Source organism: Heptranchias perlo, chromosome 19 (assembly GCF_035084215.1).
Source record: "Heptranchias perlo isolate sHepPer1 chromosome 19, sHepPer1.hap1, whole genome shotgun sequence".
In the NCBI taxonomy this organism is placed as follows: Eukaryota; Metazoa; Chordata; class Chondrichthyes; order Hexanchiformes; family Hexanchidae; genus Heptranchias; species Heptranchias perlo.
In genome coordinates, this window is record NC_090343.1 from 21,283,747 (window position 1) to 21,309,120 (window position 25,374).

The following is a 25,374-nucleotide window of genomic DNA, read 5'->3' on the forward strand; positions in this document are numbered from 1 at the left end:
TGAAATCATGGTTCATGAGCAGATCTAAAAGCTTTTCTCAACAGTTGATTTTGTATATTTGGTATTACATGCCAGTGAATGGAATGATTTTCTTCATGGAAAAATGAACAAATCAGCAATTCATTTGGTTAGAACAGCAAAACATTGGTTGTTACTGAAAACTAAGCACACCTAAATCACTTAATTTCTTGTGTTCCCCAGTTTCACAAACACTAATGTAAGAGGTTATCTAAATTTGTACCCACAATAATCTAAGTAACTTGTTTTATAAATGCTTATGTAACTAAATATAAAAACCTTCAATATTTTTTAAGCTTAACTATTTGCTGATTTGCATGGAAAGAGGATGGTATCCTATAAATCAGACCAGTACTGTCTGCAGATCCTTTTGAAGAGGAGTGTTTTTACTGAATAAACAACATAATTAACAAAACCTCAATCTCTTGTAGCTCTAGTAAGAGACAAGAACCAAGGACACCCACTACTCCAAAGATGACCACATTTCCACCAATTCCTGTTACGAGTGATACTGTCCGCAACAAGTGTCGAGAATTGATGTCAGCTGCTCTCCAAACAGACAGTGAGTAAAATATACAGTATACTCTTATATTCTGTGACTTCAAATGAAGCTGCCAAATCTCCTTCATTGCTAAAGCTGCCTCTAAGAAGTTTGGTTTTCTCTTTTGTACCAACAATTCTTTTGTCCTTAAATACTCCCGTATCTGAGGAGGCTCTTCAAGAACTCCTGGACAGGATACAGGGAATAGTTTATCATATGATAGACAATCCCTCCCAACTCCAGCTTCCAATCTCTCTTTTCCATCAAAAGTTTTTCTTGCCTTTCTCTATTGTCAATACTGGAATCATAGAAAGGTTACAGCACAGAAAAAGGCCATTTGGCCTGTTGAGTCCGTGCCGGCTCTCTAAGAGCAATCCAGCTAGTCCCAGTCCCATTCGCCTGCCCTTTCCCCGTAGCCCTGCAAATTTTTTTTCTTTTAAGTACTTATCCAATTCCCTTTTGAAAGCCACTATTGAATCTGCCTCCACCACCCTTTCAGGCAGTGCATTCCAGATCATAACCACTCACTGCGTAAAAAGTTTTTTCTTCACGTCGCCTTTGATTCTTTTGCCACTTACCTTAAATCTGTCCTCTGGTTCTCGACCCTTCCGCCAATGGGAACAGTTTCTCTCTATCTACTCTGTCAAGGCCCCTCATGATTTTAAACACTTCTTTCCGATCTCCTCTCAACTTTCTCTGCTCTAAGGAGACCAACCCCAGCTTCTCCAGTCTATCCACGTAACTGAAGTCCCTCACCCCTGGAACCATTCTAGTAAATCTTTTCTGCATCCTCTCTAAGGCCTTCACATCCTTCCTAAAGTGTGGTGCCCAGAATTGGACACAATACTTCAGTTGTGACCAAACCAGTGTATTATAAAGTTTCAACATAACCCCATTACTTTTGTACTCTCAGCCTCTATTTATAAATTGTAAACAATTTTACAACACCAAGTTATAGTCCAGCAATTTTATTTTAAATTCACAAGCTTTCGGAGACTTCCTCCTTCATAAAGCTTCTATTTATAAAGCCCAGGATCCCATATGCTTTTTTAACCGCTTTCTCAACCTGCCCTGCCCTGCCACTTTTAACGACCTGTGCACATATACCCCCAGGTCTCGCTGTTCCTGCACCCCTTTTAGAATTGTACCCTATAGTTTAAATTGCCTCCCCTCATTCTTCCTACCAAAATGTATTACTTCGCACTTCTCTGAGTTAAATTTCATTTGCCCCGTGTCCGCCCATGCCACCAGTCTGTCTTCTGTCCTCTTGAAATCTATCACTATCTTCCTCACTGTTCACTACACTTCCAAGTTTTGTGTCATCTGCAGATTTTGAAATTGTGCCTTGTACAACCAAGGCCAAGTCATTAATAAATATCAAAAAAAGCAGGGGCCCTAGTACTAACCTCTGGGGAACACCACTCTGTATACTTTCCTCCAGTCCAAAAAACAACTGTTGACCACTACTCTCTGTTTCCTGTCACTTAGCCAATTTCGAATCCATGCTGCCATTGCCCCTTTTATTCCATGGGCTTCAACTTTGCTAGCAAGCCTATTATGTGGCACTTTTATTAAATGCCTTTTGGAAGTCCATATACACCACATTAACTGCATTGCCCTCATCAAAAAACTCAATCAAGTTAGTTAAACACGATTTGCCTTTAACAAATTTGTGCTGGCTTTCCTTTATTAATCTACACTTGCCCAAGTGATTATTAATTTTGGCCCGGATTATTGTTTCTAGTAGCTTGCCCACCACCGAAGTTAAACTGACTGGCCTGTAGTTGCTGTGTTTATCTTTACACCCTTTTTTGAACAAGGATGTAATATTCGCAAGTCTCCAGTCCTCTGGCACCACCCCTGTATCTAAGGATGATTGGAAGACTATGGCTAGTACCTCTGCAATTTCCACCCTTACTTCCCTCATCAACCTAGGATGCATCCTATCCGGACCGGGTGACTTATCTACTTTAACTACAGCCAGCCTTTCTAGCAGCAGAATTGTATTCCAGCACAATCTGTAACCTCATGGCCCGGCATATTCCTCACTCTACCATTACCAACAAGCCAGGGGATCAACCCTGGTTCAACGAGGACTGTAGAAGAGCATGCCAGGAGCAGCACCAGGTGTACCTAAAAATGAGGTGCCAACCTGGTGAAGCTACAACTCAGGACTACATGCATGCTAAACAGCGGAAGCAACATGCTATAGACAGTGCTAAGCGATTCCACAACCAACGGATCAGATCAAAGCTCTGCAGTCCTGCCACATCCAGTCGTGAATGGTGGTGGACAATTAAAGAACTAACGGGAGGAGGAGGCTCTGCAAACATCCCCATCCTCAATGATGGCGGAGTCATGCAAAAGACAAGGCTGAAGCGTTTGCAACCATCTTCAGCCAGAAGTGCCGAGTGGATGATCCATCTCGGCCTCCTCCCGATATCCCCACCATCAGTGAAGCCAGTCTTCAGCCAATTCGATTCACTCCACATGATATCAAGAAACGGCTGAGTGCACTGGATACAGCAAAGGCTTTGGGCCCCGACAACATCCTAGCTGTAGTGCTGAAGACTTGTGATTCAGAACTAGCCGTGCCTCCAGCTAAATTATTCCAGTACAGCTACAACACTGGCATCGACCGGACAATGTCGAAAATTGCCCAGGTATGTCCTGTCCACAAAAAGCAGGACAACTCCAATCCGGCCAATTACCGCCCCATCAGTCTACTCAATCGTCGGCAAAATGATGGAAAGTGTCGTCGACATTGCTATCAAGCGGCACTTACTCACCAGTAACCTGCTCACCGATGCTTGGTTTGGGTTCCGCCAGGACCACTCGGCTCCAGACCTCATTACAGCCTTGGTCCAAACATGGACAAAAGAGCTGAATTCCAAAGGTGAGGTGAGAGTGACTGCCCTTGACATCAAGGCAGCATTTGACCGAGTGTGGCACCAAGGAGCCCTAGTAAAATTGAAGTCAATGCGAGTCAGGGGGAAAACTCTCCAGTGACTGGAGTCATACCTGGTAGTGGTTGTTGGGGGCCAATCATCTCAGCCCTTGGACATTGCTGCAGGAGTTCCTCAGGGCAGTGTCCTAGGCCCAACCATCTTCAGCTGCTTCATCAATGACCATGCCTCCACCATAAGGTCAGAAATGGGGATGTTTGATTATGATTGCACAGTGTTCAGTCCATTCGCAACCTCTCAGATAATGAAGCAGTCAGTGCCCGCATGCAGCAAGACCTGGAAAACATCCAGGCTTGGGCTGATAAGTGGCAAGTTACATTCGTGCCAGGCAATGACCATCTCCAACAAGATAGAGTCTAACCACATCCCCTTGACATTCAATGGCATTACCATCGCCAAATCCCCCACCATCAACATCCTGGGGGTCACCATTGACCAGAAACTTAACTGTACCAGCCACATAAATACTGTGGCTACAAGATCAGGTCCGAGGCTGGGTATTCTGCGGCGAGTGACTCACCACCTGATTCCCCAAAGCCTTTCCACCATTTACAAGGCACAAGTCAGGAGTGTGATGGAGTACTCTCCACTTGCCTGGATGAGTGCAGCTCCAACAATACTCAAGAAGCTCAACACCATCCAGGACAAAGCAGCCCACTTGATTGGCACCCCATCCACCACCCTAAACATTCACTCCCTTCACTACCGGCGCACTGTGGCTGCAGTGTGTACCATCCACAGGATGCACTGCAGCAACTTGCCAAGGCTTCTTCGACAGCACCTCCCAAACCTGTGACCTCTACCACCTAGAAGGATAAGGGCAGCAGGCATGTGGGAACAACACCACCTGCATGTTCCCCTCCAAGTCACACACCATCCCGACTTGGAAATATATCGCCGTTCCTTCATCGTCGCTGGGTCAAAATCCTGGAACTCCCTTCCTAACAGCACTGTGGGAGAACCTTCACCACAGAGACTGCAGCGGTTCAAGAAGGCGGCTCACCACCACCTTCTCTAGGACAATTAGGGATGGGCAATAAATGCTGGCCTTGCCAGCGACGCTCACATCCCATGAACGAATAAAAAAAACCCTCCTCTTTATCAATTTTTAGCCCATCCAGTATCTCAACTACTCCTCTTTTACTGTGACTTTGGCAGCATCTTCTTCCTTGGTAAAGACACATGCAATGTACTCATTTAGTACCTCAGCCATGCCCTCTGCTTCCATGAGTAGGTCGCCATTTTGGTTCCTAATCGGCTCCACCCCTCCTCTTACGACATGTTTACTATTTATATGCCGATTGACTACTAAGGTCAATCCTCTAAACTTGCCTGTCTCAACTATGAATGTAGCTCCCTGCATCCTAGCTGTGTTGAAATTGAGACTTATTGCACAGTCTTTTAACTCGTTCATTCCCTGGACCTCAAAACCATGAAACTACTTCCCTCCTCAAGTCTTCCCTTTGTACAGTCTTCAGGCTGAGTCAGTTTGGCTCAGTTGTAGCACTCTCTCCTCTGAATCAGAATGTGATGAGTTCAAGCTCCACTCCAGAGACTTGAGAACATAATCAGTGCAGTACTGAGGGAGTGTTGCACTGTCGGAGGTGCCGTCTTTGAATGAGACATTAAACCGATGCTCCCTCAGGTGGACATAAGGTCCCATGGCATTACTTGAAGAAAAGCAGGGGAGTTCTGTTTCCTGACTAATGTTTAACCATTAGCCAAATCCACTAAAACAAAAACAGATTATCTGGTCATTTATCTCATTGCAGTTTGTGAAGACTTGTGTGCAAATTGGCTACTGTGTTTCCTTACATTACAACAGTGATTACATTTCAAAAGTACTTCATCTGCTGTGAAGTGCTTTGGGACATCCTGAGGATATGATAGATGTCAAATAAATGCAGGTCCTTTCTTTCTAAAAGGAGGAGCAGGAAATTCTCGGTGTCCTATCCAATATTCCTCCCTCAACAAACTGTACCCAAAACACAAGAACTGGGCATTCAACTCATTTGCTGTTTGTAGGACCTTGCTGTGCACAAATTGGCTGTTACATTTGCTTAAATAGTAAGTGACTAGATTTTAAAAGTAATTAATTGGGTGTGAAACAATTTTGAATGTTTGAGGATGTGATAAGGCTCTATATAAATGTATGTTTTTTTCTTTTCAAACCCAAGTTTTCCGTACCCTACTTGCTAGTTCTAGATTTGTTATTTTTACCTTGTTGCAAGCATGAAAGGTTACTTTTCCTGATATATATATATATATATATTAATGAATTGGACTTGGGTGTACAGGGCACAATTTCAAAATTTGCAGATGACACAAACTTGGAAGGGTAGTAAACAATGAGGAGGATAGTGATAGACTTCAAGAGGGTATGGACAGGCTGGTGGCATGGGCGGACACGTGGCAGATGAAATTTAACGCAGAAGAATGCAAAATGATACATTTCGGTAGGAAGAACGAGGAGAGGCAATATAAACTAGAGGGCAAAATTCTAAAAGGGATACAGGAACAGGGATCTGGGGGTATATGTGCACAAATCATTGAAGGTGCCTGGGCAGGTTGAGAAAGCAGTTAAAAAAGCATATGGGATCCTGGGCTTTATAAATAGTGGCATAGAGTACAAAAGTACGGAAGCCATGATGAACCTTTACAAAACACTGGTTCGGTCACAACTGGAGTATTGTGTTCAGTTTTGGGCATCGCACTTTAGGAAAGATGTGAAGGCCTTAGAGAGGGTGCAGAAAAGATTTACTGGAATGATTCCAGGGATGAGGGACTTTAGTAATGTTGATAGACTGGAGAAGCTGGGGTTGTTTTCCTTGGAACAGAGAAGGTTGCGAGGAGATTTAATGGAGGTATTCAAAAATCATGAAGGGTCTAGACAAAGTAGATAGAGAAAATTTGTTCCGATTGGGGGAAGGGTCAAGAACCAGAGGACATAGGTTTAAGGTGACATGAGGAAAAACTTCTTTACACAGTGAGTGGTTAGGATCTGGAATGCACTATTCGAGGGGGTGGTGGAGGCAGATTCAATCATGGCCTTCAAAAGGGAACTGGATAAGTACACGAAAGGAAAAAATTTGCAGGGCTATGGGGATAGGGCAGGAGAGTGGGACTAGCTGGATTGCTCTTGCATAGAGCTGGCACAGACTCGATGGGCCGAATGGCCTCCTTCCGTGCTGTAACCTTTCTATGATTCTATGACAATTTCCTGCTTTATTAGCCTTGGTCCTTCATCTCAATAAAAATTGACATTATGCATAACTTGACACACAAGATATGATTTATTTTTATTACCCCTTCTTCCCCAAAAGTTATTTTCTCTGTCTAACTCATTAATTTCCTTGACCTCAAAACCATGAAACTATTTTCCTTGGGTATGTACTGTTTGCAGCAGCAAGGGAGTGGATGACCTGCTCTGAAACCTCCACTAATGAGCTGTTGATTTCGTAGCTGTGAGGAACCTGAACAGCCTGATGGTAAATTCTCCCATTAATTTTACTGCCCATATCAGGAGCAGAGCCTCCATTTGTTACCTTCCCATGGTAACACTGCTGTGATAAGCAACTCAGCAGTGTAGGGCAAATAACTTGTATTATACAGTTGTTCTGAAGGTATTGTACCAGGATTCACCCAGTAATTCTGCATTTGTGTAACTCCATTGTCTGCATTTCTAAAGCGTATATTTTAACATACCTCCAGGTCAGTGAGCGAGTACAAAATCATAGTAAATAAATGCAATTTTTTCAGTAGATAAATACCAGTTACTAGTGGGTATGTGGATGGAGCAATGTTATATGGAATTACATAGAATGTACAGCACAGAAACAGGCCACTCGGCCCAACTGCTCCATGCCGATGATTATGTTCCACACGAGCCTCCTCCCACTCCTCTTCATCTAACCCCATCAGCATAAGCTTCTAGTCCTATGTCCCTCATGTCTTTATCTAGCTTCTCTTCAAATGCATCCATGCTATTCACCTCAACTAAACAGATCTAAATATACATATTAATGGAATTAATTGATCTCCTGTAGTGTTGCTCACTGGGAGTCAAAACCAAGTGTAGTCTTTAGATTAAGCAGATTTAGATGCTAGGGTATAATTGGACTGGTGCGAAGTCATACATTCTGTCTTTTTTTTATACTTCCATTATAAATTTCTGTGTCCACATTCATATCAGAAACTACCTATAAACTGTCATCTGTGATTATATCCTTCAACAGGGGAGGTTGTAAGATGGAGTAAAGAGAGAAGGGGAGAAAGGCAGGAAAGGCAAAGGCAAATGTGCCTGGCAAGGAAGGAGAATTGAACCTGGGACATTTCTTTAACAGTGGGACCCCACACTATATGGGGATAATTTTAAACTCCAAGTACAGGTGGGCTGGGGGCAGGTGGGTAGTAAAAATAGTTGAATTCTTTAGCGGGATCACGTCCCAGCACAAGCATGCCCACTTTTGGATTTAACCCAGGCACGTTGGATGCGCATGCACAACAGAAATGCAAAAGTCCCGTCCCCACTTAGATCTGGCTGTCTGATACTTAAAGGGGCAATGTACCTCATTGCGATAGTTGAGGTAGTTAATTTTTTGTGTATTAGAAATGTAAAACGAATTTAACCTTACCTGTTCTGGTTTCCCATCACTTCTGATTCACGTCCGGTGAAAGCAGGCGAGAATCGTATCATAGTAGGTGCAGCACAGGAGGAGGCCATTCGGCCCATCGTGCCTGTGCTGGGTCTTTGAAAGGGCTATCCAATAAGTCCCATTCTCCTGCTCTTTCCCCATAGTCCTGTAAATGTTTTCCCTTCAAGTATTTATCCAATTTGGCCGATTCCTTGAGGTGAGTGCCTTCATTTCACTGCACTGGACCAGGATGAGCAGGAGTGCTTCATCCAGACTGAACAAGCTCACCTGGCGTGATAAGACTCCCGTGTTCGGCCGACCCTCCCACCCCCCCCCCCCGATTCTTCTCCAAGGCCCACCCTGTTTCTTCCACGGCCCACGATCTCTTCCTCCGCCCTCTCCGATTTGCGGCTCCTTTCTCTCCCGACAGGCAGCAAGCCTGTCAATCCAGCTGCCTGGCGCATGAGAAACCCGGAAGCACAAATACTTACTTTCAATTGAGTTGTGATCGCAGAATGCGACACAATGACATGACTTCCGGGTTCCCCACGCGAATATCTACACACGCGCTGGATTCCCGGCTCCGAGCTAAAATCATGCCCTACGTGTTTGCAAAAACCTACCGTAATGGAATGATTCACAATAAATGCCTAAAACGTGTTTGGCTTTGGCATCTGGTAAGTTTATACAGGAAACTTTACAGTTGAGAAAGTGCCTATATGGCAACAGTTACTTAACATTTATACACAATGTATGTTATTCCACAATTTTTTTCACTTCTAAAATTATACTAATATTATACTAATTAATAAAAAACATTCTACCTGGATGTTGGATTTTCCAAATTTTGCTGAGAACACAGTAGGATACAGGATAATTCATTTTTGTGACTGCTGGAGAGGGCATGTTTAGAGATGCTCTTTAAAATTTATCGTCACCTTTATGAACCTTTTTTATTTGATAAATTATAAAGAGCACTGATTGTACTGCTCTTTATACACTGGAGAAGTTTAGGGGGAGGGGGACAGAATGGACTGGCTGACCACTGAGGGATGTACAACAGGCGGCCAGTCGGCGGCCATAATCCGTAGGCCTCTGAACAATGGGTGGGCAGAGAGGCAAATCGGCCAGGGCAGTGAGGAGCAGTGCCAGAATGGACTGCCTGAACGCAGTTGCCACTTGCCTAAGGACCAGCAGGTGGAGGATGTTCTGGGACAATGGCCTCAAGCAGTGGGTGGTGTGTAGACCAGACCCGGGGGGTGGGGGGGGCAGTGGGGAGAGAAGTTAATAGCCAGAGGCAGCTGATAATTAAGCAATAAGTAGTTGGTGAAGGTGAAAGGTGGGGGAAGGGGGGAGAAGGGGGGGGAGAGAGAGAGATGTGGCAGGGGGAGAGAGAGAGATGTGGCAGGGGGAGAGCGCTTATTGCATGTGAAGCAGAGGATAGGTGGCAGCCTCACTGGCAGTCCCTACTCAGGTGAAACAGTGAGCAGGAGGAGACAAACGCACAGAATATATATAATGTTTAAATACATGTTCAATAAATAAGTGTAAAATTTAAAAGTTTGAACAAAGTTTAAAAAGCACTTGGGAAATTCAGCTTTTTGAAAATAGATATCGGCGGAGCTCTGAGAATGTAATCAGTGTGACCAATTTATGTAGGTGAAAATATTAAATGTGGGCATAGGAAATTATAATGGGAGAAAGTTGACAAAAAGCGTGACCAAAAGCATGACAAAAAACATGACAACAAAAAGTCAAGCGATGCAGACAGGAAGTGTATGCAGACCCAAGTGTTTTTTTAATGTATTGTAGATTGTCCAATGCAAAATGAATATAATAAACTCTCTGTAATGGATACCACACATTTGGTGCTTTATCGATGTAAGAGACCTTTAAGGAAATAACCCAAGTTTCCCTCAAACTTTCACCTACCCTGTAGAGATCTCCTTTCCCAAAATCAAATCCTAAACACAAGCCATCTATTTGCTCTGATCCTATGGACATTTTGCTTCTCTTATTTTCTGGGCTCTTACCCTTAAACTTAGTGGATTGTGATAACAATTAGGCTACAAGAACTAGTAACCTGCACTAAATTAGATATAAAGTAGATATAAAATTATAGATCCTTGAGTTGGTAATGCTGTAGCATCCATTGAGATCAATGATTTATGCTATAATGGCTGTTATTCTTGATTTCTCCACAGGATGGTGCTGTAACCTTTTTAAATAAAAAATTACAACTTCTGTTCTTAAAAACAAAGTACTGGAAACACTCAGCAGGTCAGGCAGCATCTGTGGAGAGAACGGACAAGTTAATGTTTCAGGCATGTTCTCGCCACAGATGCTGCTTGACCTACTGAGTGTTTTCACTATTTTCTGTTTTTATTTGAGATTCCCAGCATTTACAGTATCTTGCTTTTTGCTCATAATTTCTGTTCTTGCTTGTTTCATAGGTGGCACTGTAACCCCTCTCATTTCCTCCAAAATACAAACAACTGTGGGCAAGGCCATGAGAGACTCACGAGTTAAGTGATCCGAGCCTATGACATGGTTAACCACAGTGATCGTCCTCCAACGCCTTTCCTAGATTGTCCAGCTGAGTGGGACTGCCCTCGCTGGTTCAACTCTTACCTATCCAGTCATAGCCAGAGAATCTCCTGCAATTACTTACCCTCTCATTCCGCACCACTAGCTTTGGAGACCCCCACGGTTCTATCCTTGGCTGCCTTTTATTTCTCATCTACATGCTGTTCCTCGGTGACATCATCCGAAGATATGACGTCAGGTTCCACATGTGTGCTGATGACACCCGACACTACCTCACCGCCACCGCTCTCAACCCCTCCACTGCCTCTGTGTTGTCAGATTGCTTGTCCGATATCCAGTCCTGGATGAGCCGTAATTTCCTCCAATTAAACACTTGGAAGACCAAAGCCATTGTCTTCAGCCCCCGCCACCGATTCCATCTCCCAAAGCCATTGTCTTCAGCCCCCGCCACCGATTCCATCTCCCTCGCTGGACACTGAACCAGACTGTTCGTAACCTCGGCATCCTATTTTATCCTGAGCTGAGCTTCCGACCCCATATCCTCTCCGTCACAAAGACTGCCTATTTCCACCTCCGTAACATCGCCCTTCACCACCCCACCTCAGCTTATCTGCTGCTGAAATCCTCATCCATGGTTTTGTTACCTCCAAACTTGACTATTCCAATGTGTTCCTAGCCTGCCTCCCATTTTCAACCCTCCATAAACTTGAGCTTATCCAAAATACTGCTGTCCATATTCTGACCCGCGCCAGGTCCCGCTCACCCATTACCCTTGTGCTCACTGACTTACTTTGGCTCCCGGTCCACCAATGCCTCAATTTTAAAATGCTCATCCTTATGTTCAAATCCCTCCATGGTCTTGCTCTTGCCTATCACTGTAACCTCCTCCAGCCGTACAACCTCCAAGCACTCTGTGCCTCTCCAACTTTGGACTCTTGTGCACCCCCACCTCATTTTGCCCCGCCTTTTGGAGGCCGTACCTTCAGTCTTCTAGGCCCTGAGTTCTGGAGTTTCCTCCCTAAACCTCTCCATGTCTCCACCTTCTTTTAAGACCCTCCTTTAAAATGTACCTCTTGGACCAAGCATTTGTCACCTGTTCTAATGCCTCCTTCTTTGGCTCGGTGTCAATTTTTGCCTTGTTACACTACTGTGAAGCACCTTGGAATTTTTTCCTATGTTAAAGATGCTATATATATGCAAGTTGTTTATAAAATTCCTCCATCTTTAGAAGAATGCAATAGAGGCTAAGTTTTCCTATCCTTTCCTAATTATGATGAAAATGTGAAAACAGTGACAAAAAATAATTATATATGGAGGCTCTCTAAGGTGTTTTACTTACTAAATAACTACAACTGATCATTCCAGTATTTTTGACTTCACTGCTGAAAATTACACACAATTCTAGTTGCAGTAGTGTATAGTTATTTATATAGACTACTCAGATGTTCTTTAGAAATTTCAGTTACCGAGTGAATCTTGGTACAATACATGTTTGAGTTGTAAGGATACCTTTGTATTCATGCAAGAGGAATGTGAAGCTACTCTTGTGCTTTATTTTACTAATAATAAGCTGAAAGCAGTTTTTTTCTTTTTCCCCAATATTGTTGCTAAATCCAGTAATCTAGCATTATAAATACCATGTTGCTCTCATTCTAAAAGTTATCCGAAATTTTGAAAGGTTTGCATAGTGTGGAGGAAAAGAACAAACTGGGATTCTGGTTCTGAACAAGACATTACAATTGTTTTACTTGGGTACAAAAGTCTAATTAACAGATTAGAGCCACAAAATAGCAATTATATAATTTGAATTTGGAAGAGCACAAAATGTATTATTAGTAATTCATTAATCTACTAGCAAATTAATTTGCATACGAAAATAGACAGTTGGCAGCATTTCAGATGGAAACCAATGTTCTATAAAAATATTTATTTTGAAGTTATTTTTTGGACAGAAAATACATTGAAAATGTGATTGAATGTTAAAATGTTCCACTGTAATCAGCCTTTTTGAGAAGCATATTTGCAAGTTGCCGTACAAGGCTAGGAATTCATTTTGTTGGCTTTTGAAAGTTTGGACCATCCCCCATTGCTTCCTTGACTATTTGACTACCCAGAAAGACCAAATCTGGACTGATATGAGAACAGACATTCTATTGGCCAACACAGTTTGCAATAACAGTCTGTCATAGCTGTGCTTTAGAGACACAAGTATTATTTTGCTGAAGTATTCTAGCATTAAGAAACAGTAACATAATCATTTTATAGGAATGTTTGGATTAAAGGTGTTAACTGAAGAGGATTGCTGAGTGTGAACAAGTCAACAAGTATTTTCTCAATATTTTGGCACTAAAAAATTGTATCCATGATCCAGATGCAAGACAATTTGGCACTTACCAACTCCTCTTGCTTATGCGGTTTGATTCTATTGTATTTACTGCTGAATTGGACAGGTTCAGAACATCCAGCTTCTGACTTTAATTGCATCTTGATTGCAGATGATTATGTTGCAATAGGGACTGACTGTGACCATATGGCAGCACAAATTGAAGAAAATATCCTTTTTAAGTGAATATCTTTTGTACAGATGGTGTCCAGTAAACACATTTGTTTGCTAGGTATTTGAGTGGCATATTATAACATTCTGTCCTTTCATTTCGGCAGTGGCCATAGAGCCACAGTTCACAACTGCCCATAATTCAGCATGAATTGGAACTAGATTGGCAATCTCGTTCAACCATGCAGTAAGTTTTATTTGGTGTAGGAGGGGGACTGATGAAGTGAATTTGTCTTTTGAAGTGAAGATTAAGGCATATTGTTGAAGTACAGCAGAGAGGGCTTTACTGTATATTGCCATTGTATACCTGATGTGGGAGTGCTGGATGCTAACATTGGGTGTTCAAAGTGTAAAATATCTCCATTCCCCAGTACTAACATTGCTCCTCTTGATGGGCACAAAAATATAAAATTAGATACTTAACAGAAGTGTGCATAGAAATTAATAATGAGAATTTGTAATGATTTGTTCATCCAAAAAAGTTGTGGACTCTTCAGAGTCCCTTTAGTATATGTTGATTGGAGTGTCTCTCTTGTAAATTTAAGCATTAACGATCAGATCCTTTAAGTTGATTGCTATGTAAAGTGCACAAACAATAATGTAATCCAGTTACTGGTTTATGTTAAAAACTAGCCTTTTATGTTGACCTCTGCAAAGTTGGGGGGTGGTGAGGTGGTATTATAATGCATTAGAGATTTAATTTCTAGAAAAATGTTGGATGCAGAGCTACAGCCAACATATAAGGGACCAAATTTAGTGTATTGTAAAGCTTTTTAGGGGTAGGGGGTAGCGTGTCCCAGCTTTTATTCCCCTCCTCCTCTAAAGATATTGGGACACATTTTCCTATTGTGCTTGGATTGCCTGGATGCAGTGCATAGAGGAAAATCAGGTGGACAGAATTGCGTGCCTGTAACAAAGCCTGTCTGATTTTCCTCTCTCTGCTGGGCCCAACCAATTCAGTATGCCTATGTGTAGTAATTGGAAAATCTGTCCCTTTGTCTCCTGCATGAGCAGTGCTTGCCCTCTTGCACTGTGTTTGTGTGGTCCTTATTCATGTGTGAGCCTAGACATTTATTGTTGGCAGACTATTGAACTATGAGCGGAGACTGAACACGTCCTTACCCCACATCCATATGTGTGCAATTTTCAGCAGTGATCACAAGATATACACAGATGGGAAATAGCAATTGACCCATCTTAGCTCATCCATCCAGAAAGATCCTAGTCCTTCAGCATGGCATTCCACTGTTTCTTAAACAATTTAAGGGGTTTTTGCCTCCATTGCTGTGGTTCAGCTAATGATGAATTAAGCGGTTTTGGTAGAATTGATGGTCAACCCGTGCAGTCACTGGAGCTTTGTTGATTGCTGCTCCACAGTGATTGTGCGTGCTGAACTCCTAAATCTCTCGTTTTATTCATAGCGCTTACAACGCCATTGGTAGGTCACTTGATAGTGATCAGGAGTAGGAACCCTGCCTAATTTTTCCTTCCTTAGCCGGTAGAAGCTGAGGCCAGCTGTTATACTACTGTTGTTGCCACCCTGGCTGAGATCACCTAATTCAGTTCAAGTGGTGAATCAAAGCTGTTGCCTCTGGGCTATATGGCTGTTATGTGTTGCCTTTATTAACAGCCATCAGAGGAGTTCACAAAGGGACAGCTGCAAGAGTCAGAGTAAAAAGGATAGACACAGATGGTTTGTCTTCCAAACCAAAAAAATAGAATGAACTGAGATTTAATGGTTTCTGTGACTAATTCCATCTCATATGGGCCAATATTCTTTGGAATTTGACACCATTGCAGTAGAGTTGAGCTAAAAATGAAAGTACTGGTTCACTGATTGTTGTATCGAACTTTGGCTATGGCTCCTTAATTTAATTGATACTTGTATTCCAAGAGATGGGCAATACAGATATGAAATACAAAAACCGAGTGAGAAGCAGGATAGCTAACCTAAAAGACACAAAGAACCCCAACTTAAGGAAGAATGTTCTCTGTGGAAATATTTCAGCAGAACAGATTGCAAGAATGACTGCTGAGGTAAGACTATATTATTACTATGATTGTTCAACATTATAATTTATTTTCCAAGTAGACAAAATCAAGGCCCCTCTTCTAATGATGCAAAGATGTCTACCAGAGTCGATGTACCAAGCCACTACTGCCAACATAAGCTTTACTGAAAATACTCAACACAGTTTTTCTTACCACAGAGGATGCTAAAATTGTAGAAAGTGTCTAACACACTCGCTTTAAATTCATGAGCAATCAAGAATATTTTTCAATGGATTTCACTTTCCTTTCTAATCTAAATATCACAAAGATAATTACAGACAAGGGAGGCCGTTCTACCAATCCAGTTCATTCTTTTATAGAAGCTTGATGCATTATGATTAAACCCTGTATTAATTATCTGCCACTAGATGTTGCTGTCACACTATAAATAGTGTACTAAAAGTGGTTTCCCATTGGTTACATACTGACTTGTAGTGCTGCTTTGTGTGACTAGATTTTATTGAATGGGATGGGCCATTTGCAAATTGCAGTGTGTGTTAATTAAAATATTTTCATCATGATTTTACTAGTTTAAGTTGTTAATATAAACAAATGCATAATTGAAGCTAAGCATTTATAGACTTTTTTTTAAAAAAGAACAGTTTTAGTGATTTGAAATGTTTCTCTCTCTTTCTAATGCACCATTCAAAAGTTTTATGAATGACAGTCTCTCTCCAGACCAGGTGGTTTTTGGATGTAATTCAGGTTTTCCCAGATATCCAAATTCACAAAGGGATTGCACAGGGCCTATGTTAGATATTTATAGTAACTTGCAGATGTTGTCTGAAATATTATTGATTTCAAAATAGTTGCCAGTTTTCTTTTAACCAGGGCTACTGTTGGCAGGGTTTTGATTTGTCATTAAATATATATTGGGAACGAGATTGTGGGCATTACAAATTTGTTATAATTTATTTTGTACAACATTTATAATGCTTGAGAGAATTTTCTATTTTGCAAGTGTAGCCAGCACTATGTCACATGCTAAGATTTGAGGGAGTTAGCTGCTGTTTTGAGTGCCCTCATGTTAAGTGCTTGGCTAGTTCCCTCATAGTTCCTACATGTATGGAGGAAGCTCTAGATTACATTCAAAAGCAGACCACTTCTTAACCGACATTAAATTATAGTTCTTCTAGTCAGATATTTATCTCCTCAGTTCAATGGTACCACTATCGCCTCTAGGTCAGAAGGTTGTGGGCCCAACTCTAGGACTTGAGCACAAAATCCAGGTTGACACTTCAGTGCAGTACTGAGGGAGTGCTGCGCTGTTGGCAGTGCCATCTTTCGGGTGAGACATAAAACCAAAGCCAGATCTGCCCCCTCAGGTAGACGTAAAAGAACCCATGGCATTATTCGAAGAAGAGGAGGTGAGGGAGTTCTCCCGGTGCCCTAGCCAATATTGATCCCTCAATCACCATCACTTATCTGAGCATGTATCTCATTGCTGTTGTGCGCAAATTGGCTGCCGCGTTTCCCTACATTGCAACAGTGACAACGCTTCAAAAGTACTTTATTGGATTTAAAGTGCTTTGGGATGTCCTGAGGTTATGAAAGACACTTTATAAATGCAAGTCCTTTCCTTTACTTATACTGTACAGATTTATCTCAAAATTATACAGTAATGGTCTCAGCTTGCATTACCATACCAATTTAATTAACTCCCCCCCCCCCCCCCCCCCCCCCAAAAAAAAAGCACGCACACACATATACATTAAGGCATTTTTCTAGTCAATTCTTGATCTCATTCTGAATCTCTCCCATGTCTTGCAGTCCACTCTCTACTTTGTTTTATATATTTTTAACTCCTACTAATCACAGTTTCCCTATCTTTCGTGCTTTCTCTTCACCTTTATCCTATACCTATGCTCCTGGTGCACCATGCTGTTTGATTGCCCTCTAGATATGATTTGAAGTGTTGAATATGCCCATACTCAAGACTACGGAGGCTGTTCACTCCGCACAAGTTGTATTTAATTGAAGATTGATCCATTGCCGGATACTTGTACATACCCTGCTTTTTCATTGTTGTAATATTTGGGTCGAAATTTGACCCTGTCGTGCCCATTTTTCGGGTGCTGAATTTGGAGGCCAAAAAGCACCAATTTTGCAGGGTTTTGTCCTGTGCCCAAACAATGCCAGGGATATGTCCGATGCCATATTGGTTCAGGCCAGACCGACCGACCGTGGCCTGATCTGGGTGTTAGGCCCTTTAGTAGCATGCACAAGTGGGCCTAATGTCTGTGTCACGACCTCGATCGGAAATTGCCCCCCCCACCCCAGGTCCCAGACCTACCTGAGGGCGGCTGGCCCAATGTCCTCAAAACTGGTGAGCTGCATCGGGACACCCAATTGGTATCCCCAGCTCGCCAGAATTATGTTGATGAAGCCTGAGGCCTAATTTCAGATGCATGCTTCAAGCGTGCCAACTGTTTTGCGCTCGAAAACAGGCCTAAAGGAATTTCTCCCTCATTGTTTTTTTTATATAAGCAGCAAAGCCAACCGCCAGATACTTTGGGATTGCCAGCTAGGGTGAATTTCTTAGTGTCCTAAACATTTTGCTCTAAATTAGGGGGGCTAGATTACTGCCGCATCTAAACCAGATATGAAATACATAGTGATTTGGTATTGAAAACACTTACTGCAAGGAAATTGCAAATACACTAAATACTTACCAATATCTCAATTCTTCTGTGTGTTTTTCCTTTGAAAATCGGCTGTGACAATCAAAAGATGTAGTGATCCCACTACGCATGTTGGAGGTGACACCATTTTGAATTTTGCAACCCTGACCTCATTGTGATTTAAAAGGTGGCTGCCGTGTGATTAAGGTGAAGTAGAAACATAATTAAGATTTCATTTATCTTGAATAGGTGTAGAAAGGTTAAATTATACCCCTGCTATTCCCAAGCAATGGAGTTCTTTACAGGAATTTGCTTTTACTTTGGTGGTAAATTTCATGTGGGAACTATAACAGAAAGGGGGAATAATGGTTTCAAAAAATTGGTTTGCATTCTGGATTGAGATGTACAGTTAAATTACAGTGGAGCTTATGGATCGAAAAAAGTGTTGAAACCTATGAGCAGTTTGGATCCTGATGTGTCTGATGATACCACCACATTTGTATACTGATGTCCGCATTACTCCTCTATTCTTATGTGGACGTCTGATCAAGAACGTTGATTTTCTTCCCCCTCCCCCACACCTTAAAAAGCACCAAGCCAAACCTCCTGCATCTAGTCAGCCAGTTGTACTTGCAGCATATCCCATTCCTTAGAATCTGTTACCTCTGATCATCTTTACAATCTTATCAAAATAGATAAAATGCAGTGGTCATTTCACATCTGAAATACATTGGGCTAAAAATCGACATTGAAATTAGACACATTTTCTACCAGGTAGGGATTTTTACACAAGCACATTTTGGTATCCTGTAGTTTGAAGGGATAAAACTATTATATTGGAAGAATATTTTTAAGGAAAACTCATTTTGAGCCATTTTTATAAGAGTTATTTGAAATCCATGTAACCTGGGCTCAGAAATTTTTATGCAGTATATTTTACCTTCTGATTCTTTTCCAACAAAAAATAAAGGAAATGGCAAGTGACGAGCTGAGAGAGATTCGGAAGGCCTTAACAAATGAAGCTATCAGAGAACATCAGATGGCCAAGACTAGTGGTACCGAAACTGATCTCTTCACTTGTGGAAAGTGCAAGAAGAAAAACTGTACTTATACACAGGTAAGAGTGGTGTCGACATATGAGGGCCGATTTAAATGGTCCTGTGCATTGGTGCATAAATTATGCAGAGGGACTGTTAAATTGGGAGAGCAAGTCTAGAACCAATTCCTTTCAGCCTACAACTCAGTGCCTTTCTGTATTTAGTAAGCTGTAATACCTTCACCCATTTCATGCACTAGCCTAATGAAGGCCTCAGATTCGATGATTTACTTGTACACAAAGGACAGTTTTGTGGTATTTTTGCCAAGTTTGCTTTTTTTTCGCTTCCAATGTCTATTTGGATTTGAAAGTAAGGGAAACTCTGTGGATGTAGAAGCTCTTAAATTGTTTTTGTAGGTTTTTATTTTTATTGTTTTTTTTAAAACAATTTTTCCATATTTGATACATTTTTATTTTTCTCCCCCCAAAAATTTGGGGACCATTTTTTTTCTCTCAAGCTTGTTTTTAAAGCATCTCCAATGCGGTATTTCATGTTTGAGGTAATACAAGATGAAAGAAGGCAAGCCAGGAAGATAAACAGGCCCCAGACCATTTCTGCACACCTACCTACTAATTACCAATGACAACAGCCTCAGCTTGTTCTGTATCATCAGGGGAGAGCTTTACCATCTGCTTCAAGGACACTTTCAGTCAACTCGCAGCATAGGAATGGCACTACTAGAGGACCTCAATTGTCATTCCCAGTCAGCACTGCAGTATTAAGTAATGTGCTGCCCACAAAAGGATCGAATAGATGACTGATGTGTTACTCATCATAGCCAGCACTTTCATCTCCTTCCCTGATTAGCAGTACATAGCTACCCAGTGACACTGCACTGGTGCATTTCCTAAGTACAGTGGGTTACTGATGGCTGTCATACCCCCCAATCTGGGTGTCAGAAATTATCATGTTTGTATTATAATGTATGAAGATGTGAATGCGATGAGGCTTTCAATTGTATGTTTCATCTTGTGCTCTGCTGAGGTATGGATACTGAAAGAATTGTAGGGTTCGGCAAGGATATAACATGGATGAACTACAAACTAAACAGGTTGACAAATTTGTGGCTTGGAATCTCAAGCCATTTACCTGTTACCCAGTACTGTTGGTTAGCCCTACTTTGCCAAGTTTCTTAGAGTGCCCTCTTCTTGTGCATCTGTTCCCAGGTACTGTAACCAGCATTGAACTGGAATGCTGCCTCCTACCGGGCATGGTGCACTGGCATCCTATGGGGAGTGCCAAACAAGGTACACTTTCTCACAGCCACCTTGTGCCGCAGCACATTCACTTTGCCAGCCGTCAAATGGATTCATGGGCAGTTCTGCTCGGACGTTTGTCCACAGTCTCCTTTTTGTGCTTTCATGTTGGGCTGACCATCCTTTTGGCCTCGCTCATCGTTTCTTCCACCATACAAAGGCTGAAAATTTCTGTGAACCCTCCAACATTTTATCCCTATGTATGTAGCTAAATGTTTAAGTAGCCACTTCCCATTGATTTTGAGCAGCAAATCCTAATGGACTGTGTGCTTCCAGCATTCTTTGGCATCTCCTTCATTACATTTTCTGTGCAAGCCTCAAACTGTCCAGGAAGTATATTCAAATGAAATCCTTGAGCTGGCTTTACATCATCACTCTCACCAGTGTGGGATTTGCACTGTTTTAGTGGTTCCAGTGATTTTTAGCCAGGATCACTGAGTCGGCCCTATAAAGACTTTCTGCACTGAATGAATCCAGAGAGCATTTAACTGTAATAACAAGAGTGGTGGTATTGATGTCCAATTTATTTAGAAATGTATTTTTAAAGTTTGCTATACAAATAAAATGCTGTACAAGTAAAATTTATTGGTCCAATTCTGTAGATATCAAAGATAATTATGGCCTAATATTGTTTAGATTATTAACCAGAATCTCATGTTACTCAAACATGAAAGAAAGGGAGTTGAAAGGATATGAGAACAGGGTGGGTAGATGTGATTAAGACTCTGTTCACGAGGAGAGTAAAGACCGACTTGTTGGCCCGAATGACCTGCTTCCGTGTTGTAATTTTTATGTATTTCTGTTTAAATCTTTGACCAACCACATGAGCCAGGTTCTAGTTTTAGTCTGTCATTTATTTTCGGGTCTGCTTTAAAAATTGTTTTAATCTTCATTTTTTTTTTACAAGGTCAGTATTAGACTTAAAATATTTAAAGAAAAACACTTGAATTGAAATTAACACTTCATTTTTATGGAGAAACAGTGATAGATTTGCTAAATTATTATTCTCATTTGGTATTTATAAATAAAAGTGCACTTAAAGTTGAATAAAACTCTTGAGGTAAATAAGTAACTAACTAGTCTTAGATATGTACCAATGTATATTTTTATCCTTCAGTTCATTCTTGTCTAATCTATTTACTGTGAAGAAGGCAAGATCCCTGCAGAGCATATCTGTTTCTGTTTTTGATATGTTCTGCTTCCAGTGACCAATGATTAAAATGGAATCCTTCAAAATGAGTTGATAAAGTAGATTTGCTGAAGAGGTTGCAGTTCACATCTTTGACAAGTAGAAACTGATTTGATTTAATCAGTTTTACCACTTATGGGAATTGAAATGTTGCCCTTTTATGAAAAAGGCCATTTTATGATGTATCTTTTCTCTCATCTTTCTTCAGGTTCAGACACGGAGCGCTGATGAACCTATGACTACATTTGTTTTTTGCAATGAATGTGGCAACAGATGGAAGGTACGATTTCCTATTGTAGCTAATTAATTTTGTAAAATATATGTATCAGCACTTATATTTCATTAGAGTCTCCCAGTGGGTAACTGATTGCCATTTTATTGTGCCATTCCAGAAAGGACCCAGGTACCATCTGTACTGAGTTAGCTGATCTCAGCTCTGGCATTAGAATCGACCTTAGAATCCCTGGCTAAAAAGTTTTAATAATCAGTCAAGTTTCCTAATATCCAGGAACCCTTAGTGGAAAGTGCATGCCTGTAGGTGCTGGATGAGGCAGGATTGTGATGTCTCTCATTGTGGAGTAGCCTGCTGACATACTATCTAGTCTCAAACATGAAGAGTAACTACTTGAGTGGGTACTAGAGGGCTGCTGGTTCCCATGGTTTAGTACCATAAACAAACGTTGCTGCTGTCAAGAGGGGAGAAATGGGTTGGGGGAAGGAGAAACAGGATTTTAAAAAAAAATATGGAGGACCTGTTTTGCAATTGTAAAGCCATTTATGCTACTTGATAGCCATCAATTCAGATCAAGGTGATCCCACACTGAATATGTTATCATGCCATTTATATTGTCTTGTGACCCTTATTAACAAGAAATACCCTTGGTGTTTAGAAAAATGTTTCAGATATGAACAGTTTAAAACATTCTGAAAAACTAACATCTCCTATGGTGTTGCTTATGTAGTGTGGAATGTGGCATACAATTATGATGTTTAGCAGCTAAGGTGGAGCTATGAAAGACCTGGTCTATCCCTTTAAGGCCATTGCTCTGGTATTCCCTGTGGGGAAATAATCACAACGGGCATATCCAGGTAATTGTAGCAGCATGTAAACTCCTGAAGCCAATTGGCAGGCAGTTGTAGAAACTTCTAAATTCCTGGCACCCACTCTGTACGATCCAGATTCTTTTTTCTTTTTTAAGATTGCTCCCGCCCTCCCGTGATCGACTTCCCCCTCCACCCCCTAAGCCCTGATCTCTCGCTCCCTCCCCCCTCCCGTCCCCAGCTGCGGCCCCTGCCATTGGTTTTCCAATCCAGCAACTGGCCAGCCTGTCAATTTGACCTGCGGGAAATGGAAGAAACAAACCCTGCCATTAAATTCAGCAGGGCCTCCGGGTTGTTGGGTTTTTCCCAGGCTACCGCACTTTCCCCCCCCCACCTTCCCGTAAATATTGGGACCATAGAGTTTGTGATGTTAAATGTGGGTTTGGAGGAAATAGGATGTGATTGAAACTTTGTTTTAAATCAAAAGAAAATTATTTAGAATTTCTTTACAAAAATGATAGATTAATGTTAAGGACTGAAATTATTTTGGGGGAAAGGGGGTGAATTTGTGATCAGGTAGCGTGGGTAGAGTGCAGGATGAGTGGCTGTGTGGAGTGGGTATAGAATTGAATATTTTTGTTGAAGCTGTGGATTGGTGATGGCGGATGCAGTGGCTCCATGGTGCAGATTGAGTTTACTTTACAGGCAGGATTTATTTTTATTTGCATAATTAGCTTCAGTTTCATGTGTGGTTTTGGGGTTGCTGCGCTATAAGAGAAAAAGTTGTTAGGCCTGTAGGGAAGGTGGGGAGTGGGAGAGGAGCGGGCATTAGGGTGTGAGGGAGCTAAAGGTTGGGGAAGGTGGAAGAGGCCAGTGGCTCTGGTAGAAGAGGAGCAGAGAAAATGGGCAACTCTGATGTGGCAGGAGAAATAGTGATGAGAATCGACTTTAAGTTCTTTTAAAGTGCTTGGTGTGCTCACTGTCGGAAATTATAGTAAAAGCGCAGGAAGCATTTGAGAGAACTTAAGATGGTTGTCAGGTCACAGGCGGGAGCTTGGAATCAGTGCTATTTCTCATGTTGTGCTTGAGTCAAATCATTTCTCTGGTCCTTTTCCACCTGAACCAGAGCTGTGCTCTGATGTCCTGCACCAGCTCACCAACTCTGACTTTCCTACACCTGCTCCTCTGGTGTGACCTGGGTTTGATCAGCAAAGAAAGTAAAGTTGAAGTAAGCGCATAATGAACTTAAAGGCAGTTTGTAGATCATAGTGGGGAATTCTGAATAAGGGTTGTTTAAATTACCAGACACATACCTGAAATAAAGATCTGAGCAATGATTGTGAAAGCCCGGTGGCAGATTGAGAGTAGTCAGACTGGGTATTTACTCATTTATTTGAGTACTCTATTTCATTATTTTTGGTTGAGCACATGTTAGTGATAAAAGGAGGTGGTATTCATTGATCAAAACAACGAGATTACTTCCTTCTGATGGGTTGTTTGGGACCAAGTGGGAGTTGGGGCTAAAGGTTCAATTTGTTAGAATTGGCTAATCAGGTAAGCAAAAGGAATTGCCTATATTAAAATAAATTTGAGTGCAATGAAGCATGATGGAGAGGGGTCAAACAGACATCTCACAGGAAGTCTGCACTGTACACAAGATTTTTTATATATATTGTAGTTTTTTAATAATTCAGTCTTAATCTGGTATTCTATATAATCAGTTTATTGAATTTATTGATTACTTTACAGTAAAACAGTATCTAACAATGATCTTTTTTTTCAGTTCTGTTAATAAAAATTCAGAAGACCATTGTTGGAGACGCAGCTGGACCAGTAAATGAAATTTCTAAATTATAAAGGATCATCATGTATATTAAATCTCACATTTTGTTACATATATTGTTGTAAAGTAAATAATCTTTGATGCAAGTATACTCCTTTGAAACTCAGTTTACGTATTCTAAAATTATACAGATACTCTAATTGAGAGTCTTTGTTAATTAATGCATTGTATGGTAAGGCAAGTTGCATTTCACTTCCATGTGTTTTAAGACTTCTTTATATAATTTAGGTTTCGGTAATAAAATGCCATTACTAGTATGGGATGGATCTGTCTAGAGATCATTTTTTAATTAAAATGTGATGATTGTTCACAGCAACCCATTGCTTCCATATTTGTAAATTTTTCTATTTCCTTTTACATTTTCTCATTTTTGTACTGAAGTTGTAAAAACCACTAAGTAGAAAATGATATACTTACAGAAAATCAATAGTTACCACCATCACAACTCTGTATTTAGTGTAGTTGATGTTACTAGTAAGAAATATAAACTTTAGATAAATTGTGAAATGTACTTTAGAAAAATTCACTAAAGATTTTTGGGGTGTTCGATGTAATTGTTACTTTATTGTAAAAGAAAAAGTGCCATAACTCATGTTGAAGCAGATTAATTTTCTTCAGTGGTTCACCATACACCATAACTATTAAAACTAGCCTACAAGAAGAACATCTGATGTATGATGGGATGACTCAATGCATCCCAATGATTCCTATGACTTCAAGTACTACTCCCTCATGCTATGTTCAGTTCATTTTGCAAACTGGTTCTCATGCAAGTGCAGTTATTTTCAAAACTGTATTTTTGGCTTTAGACTTTGAGTTCAAATGTCCAGTTCTCTTAAGATTCTTTCCTTTTATTGAGTCTTTTCCTTTGGTGATGGCGAATGCTGTAGAAGCAACATTTGTACAGACAATTTTGTTGCCTGTACATTTTGGAATGGTCAAATGCAATGAAAATGCAATGAAGTTAAAGAAATGACTAGTTTATACCAGAAATTCAGGTCAGCAGATGCACTAG

The 25,374-nt window shown here is 41.1% G+C and overlaps 1 protein-coding gene across 3 annotated transcripts in view; it reads left to right on the forward strand.

The window, feature by feature from the left end:
• LOC137335219 (transcription elongation factor A protein 1-like) overlaps window positions 1-24,616 on the forward strand; it is a 43,572-nt gene extending 18,956 nt beyond the window's left edge. For 2 of the 3 annotated variants that reach the window (XM_068000452.1, XM_068000453.1), the window contains exons 5-10: window positions 450-580; window positions 13,202-13,258; window positions 15,143-15,297; window positions 18,904-19,050; window positions 21,684-21,755; window positions 24,300-24,616. In XM_068000452.1, the coding sequence (XP_067856553.1) occupies window positions 450-580; window positions 13,202-13,258; window positions 15,143-15,297; window positions 18,904-19,050; window positions 21,684-21,755; window positions 24,300-24,308 (571 nt within the window). In that variant the 3' untranslated portion in view covers window positions 24,309-24,616. The remainder of the gene's footprint in view (window positions 1-449; window positions 581-13,201; window positions 13,259-15,142; window positions 15,298-18,903; window positions 19,051-21,683; window positions 21,756-24,299) is intronic. The other variant, XM_068000454.1, reaches the window with a different exon arrangement.
• The last annotated feature ends 758 nt before the right edge of the window (window positions 24,617-25,374 follow it).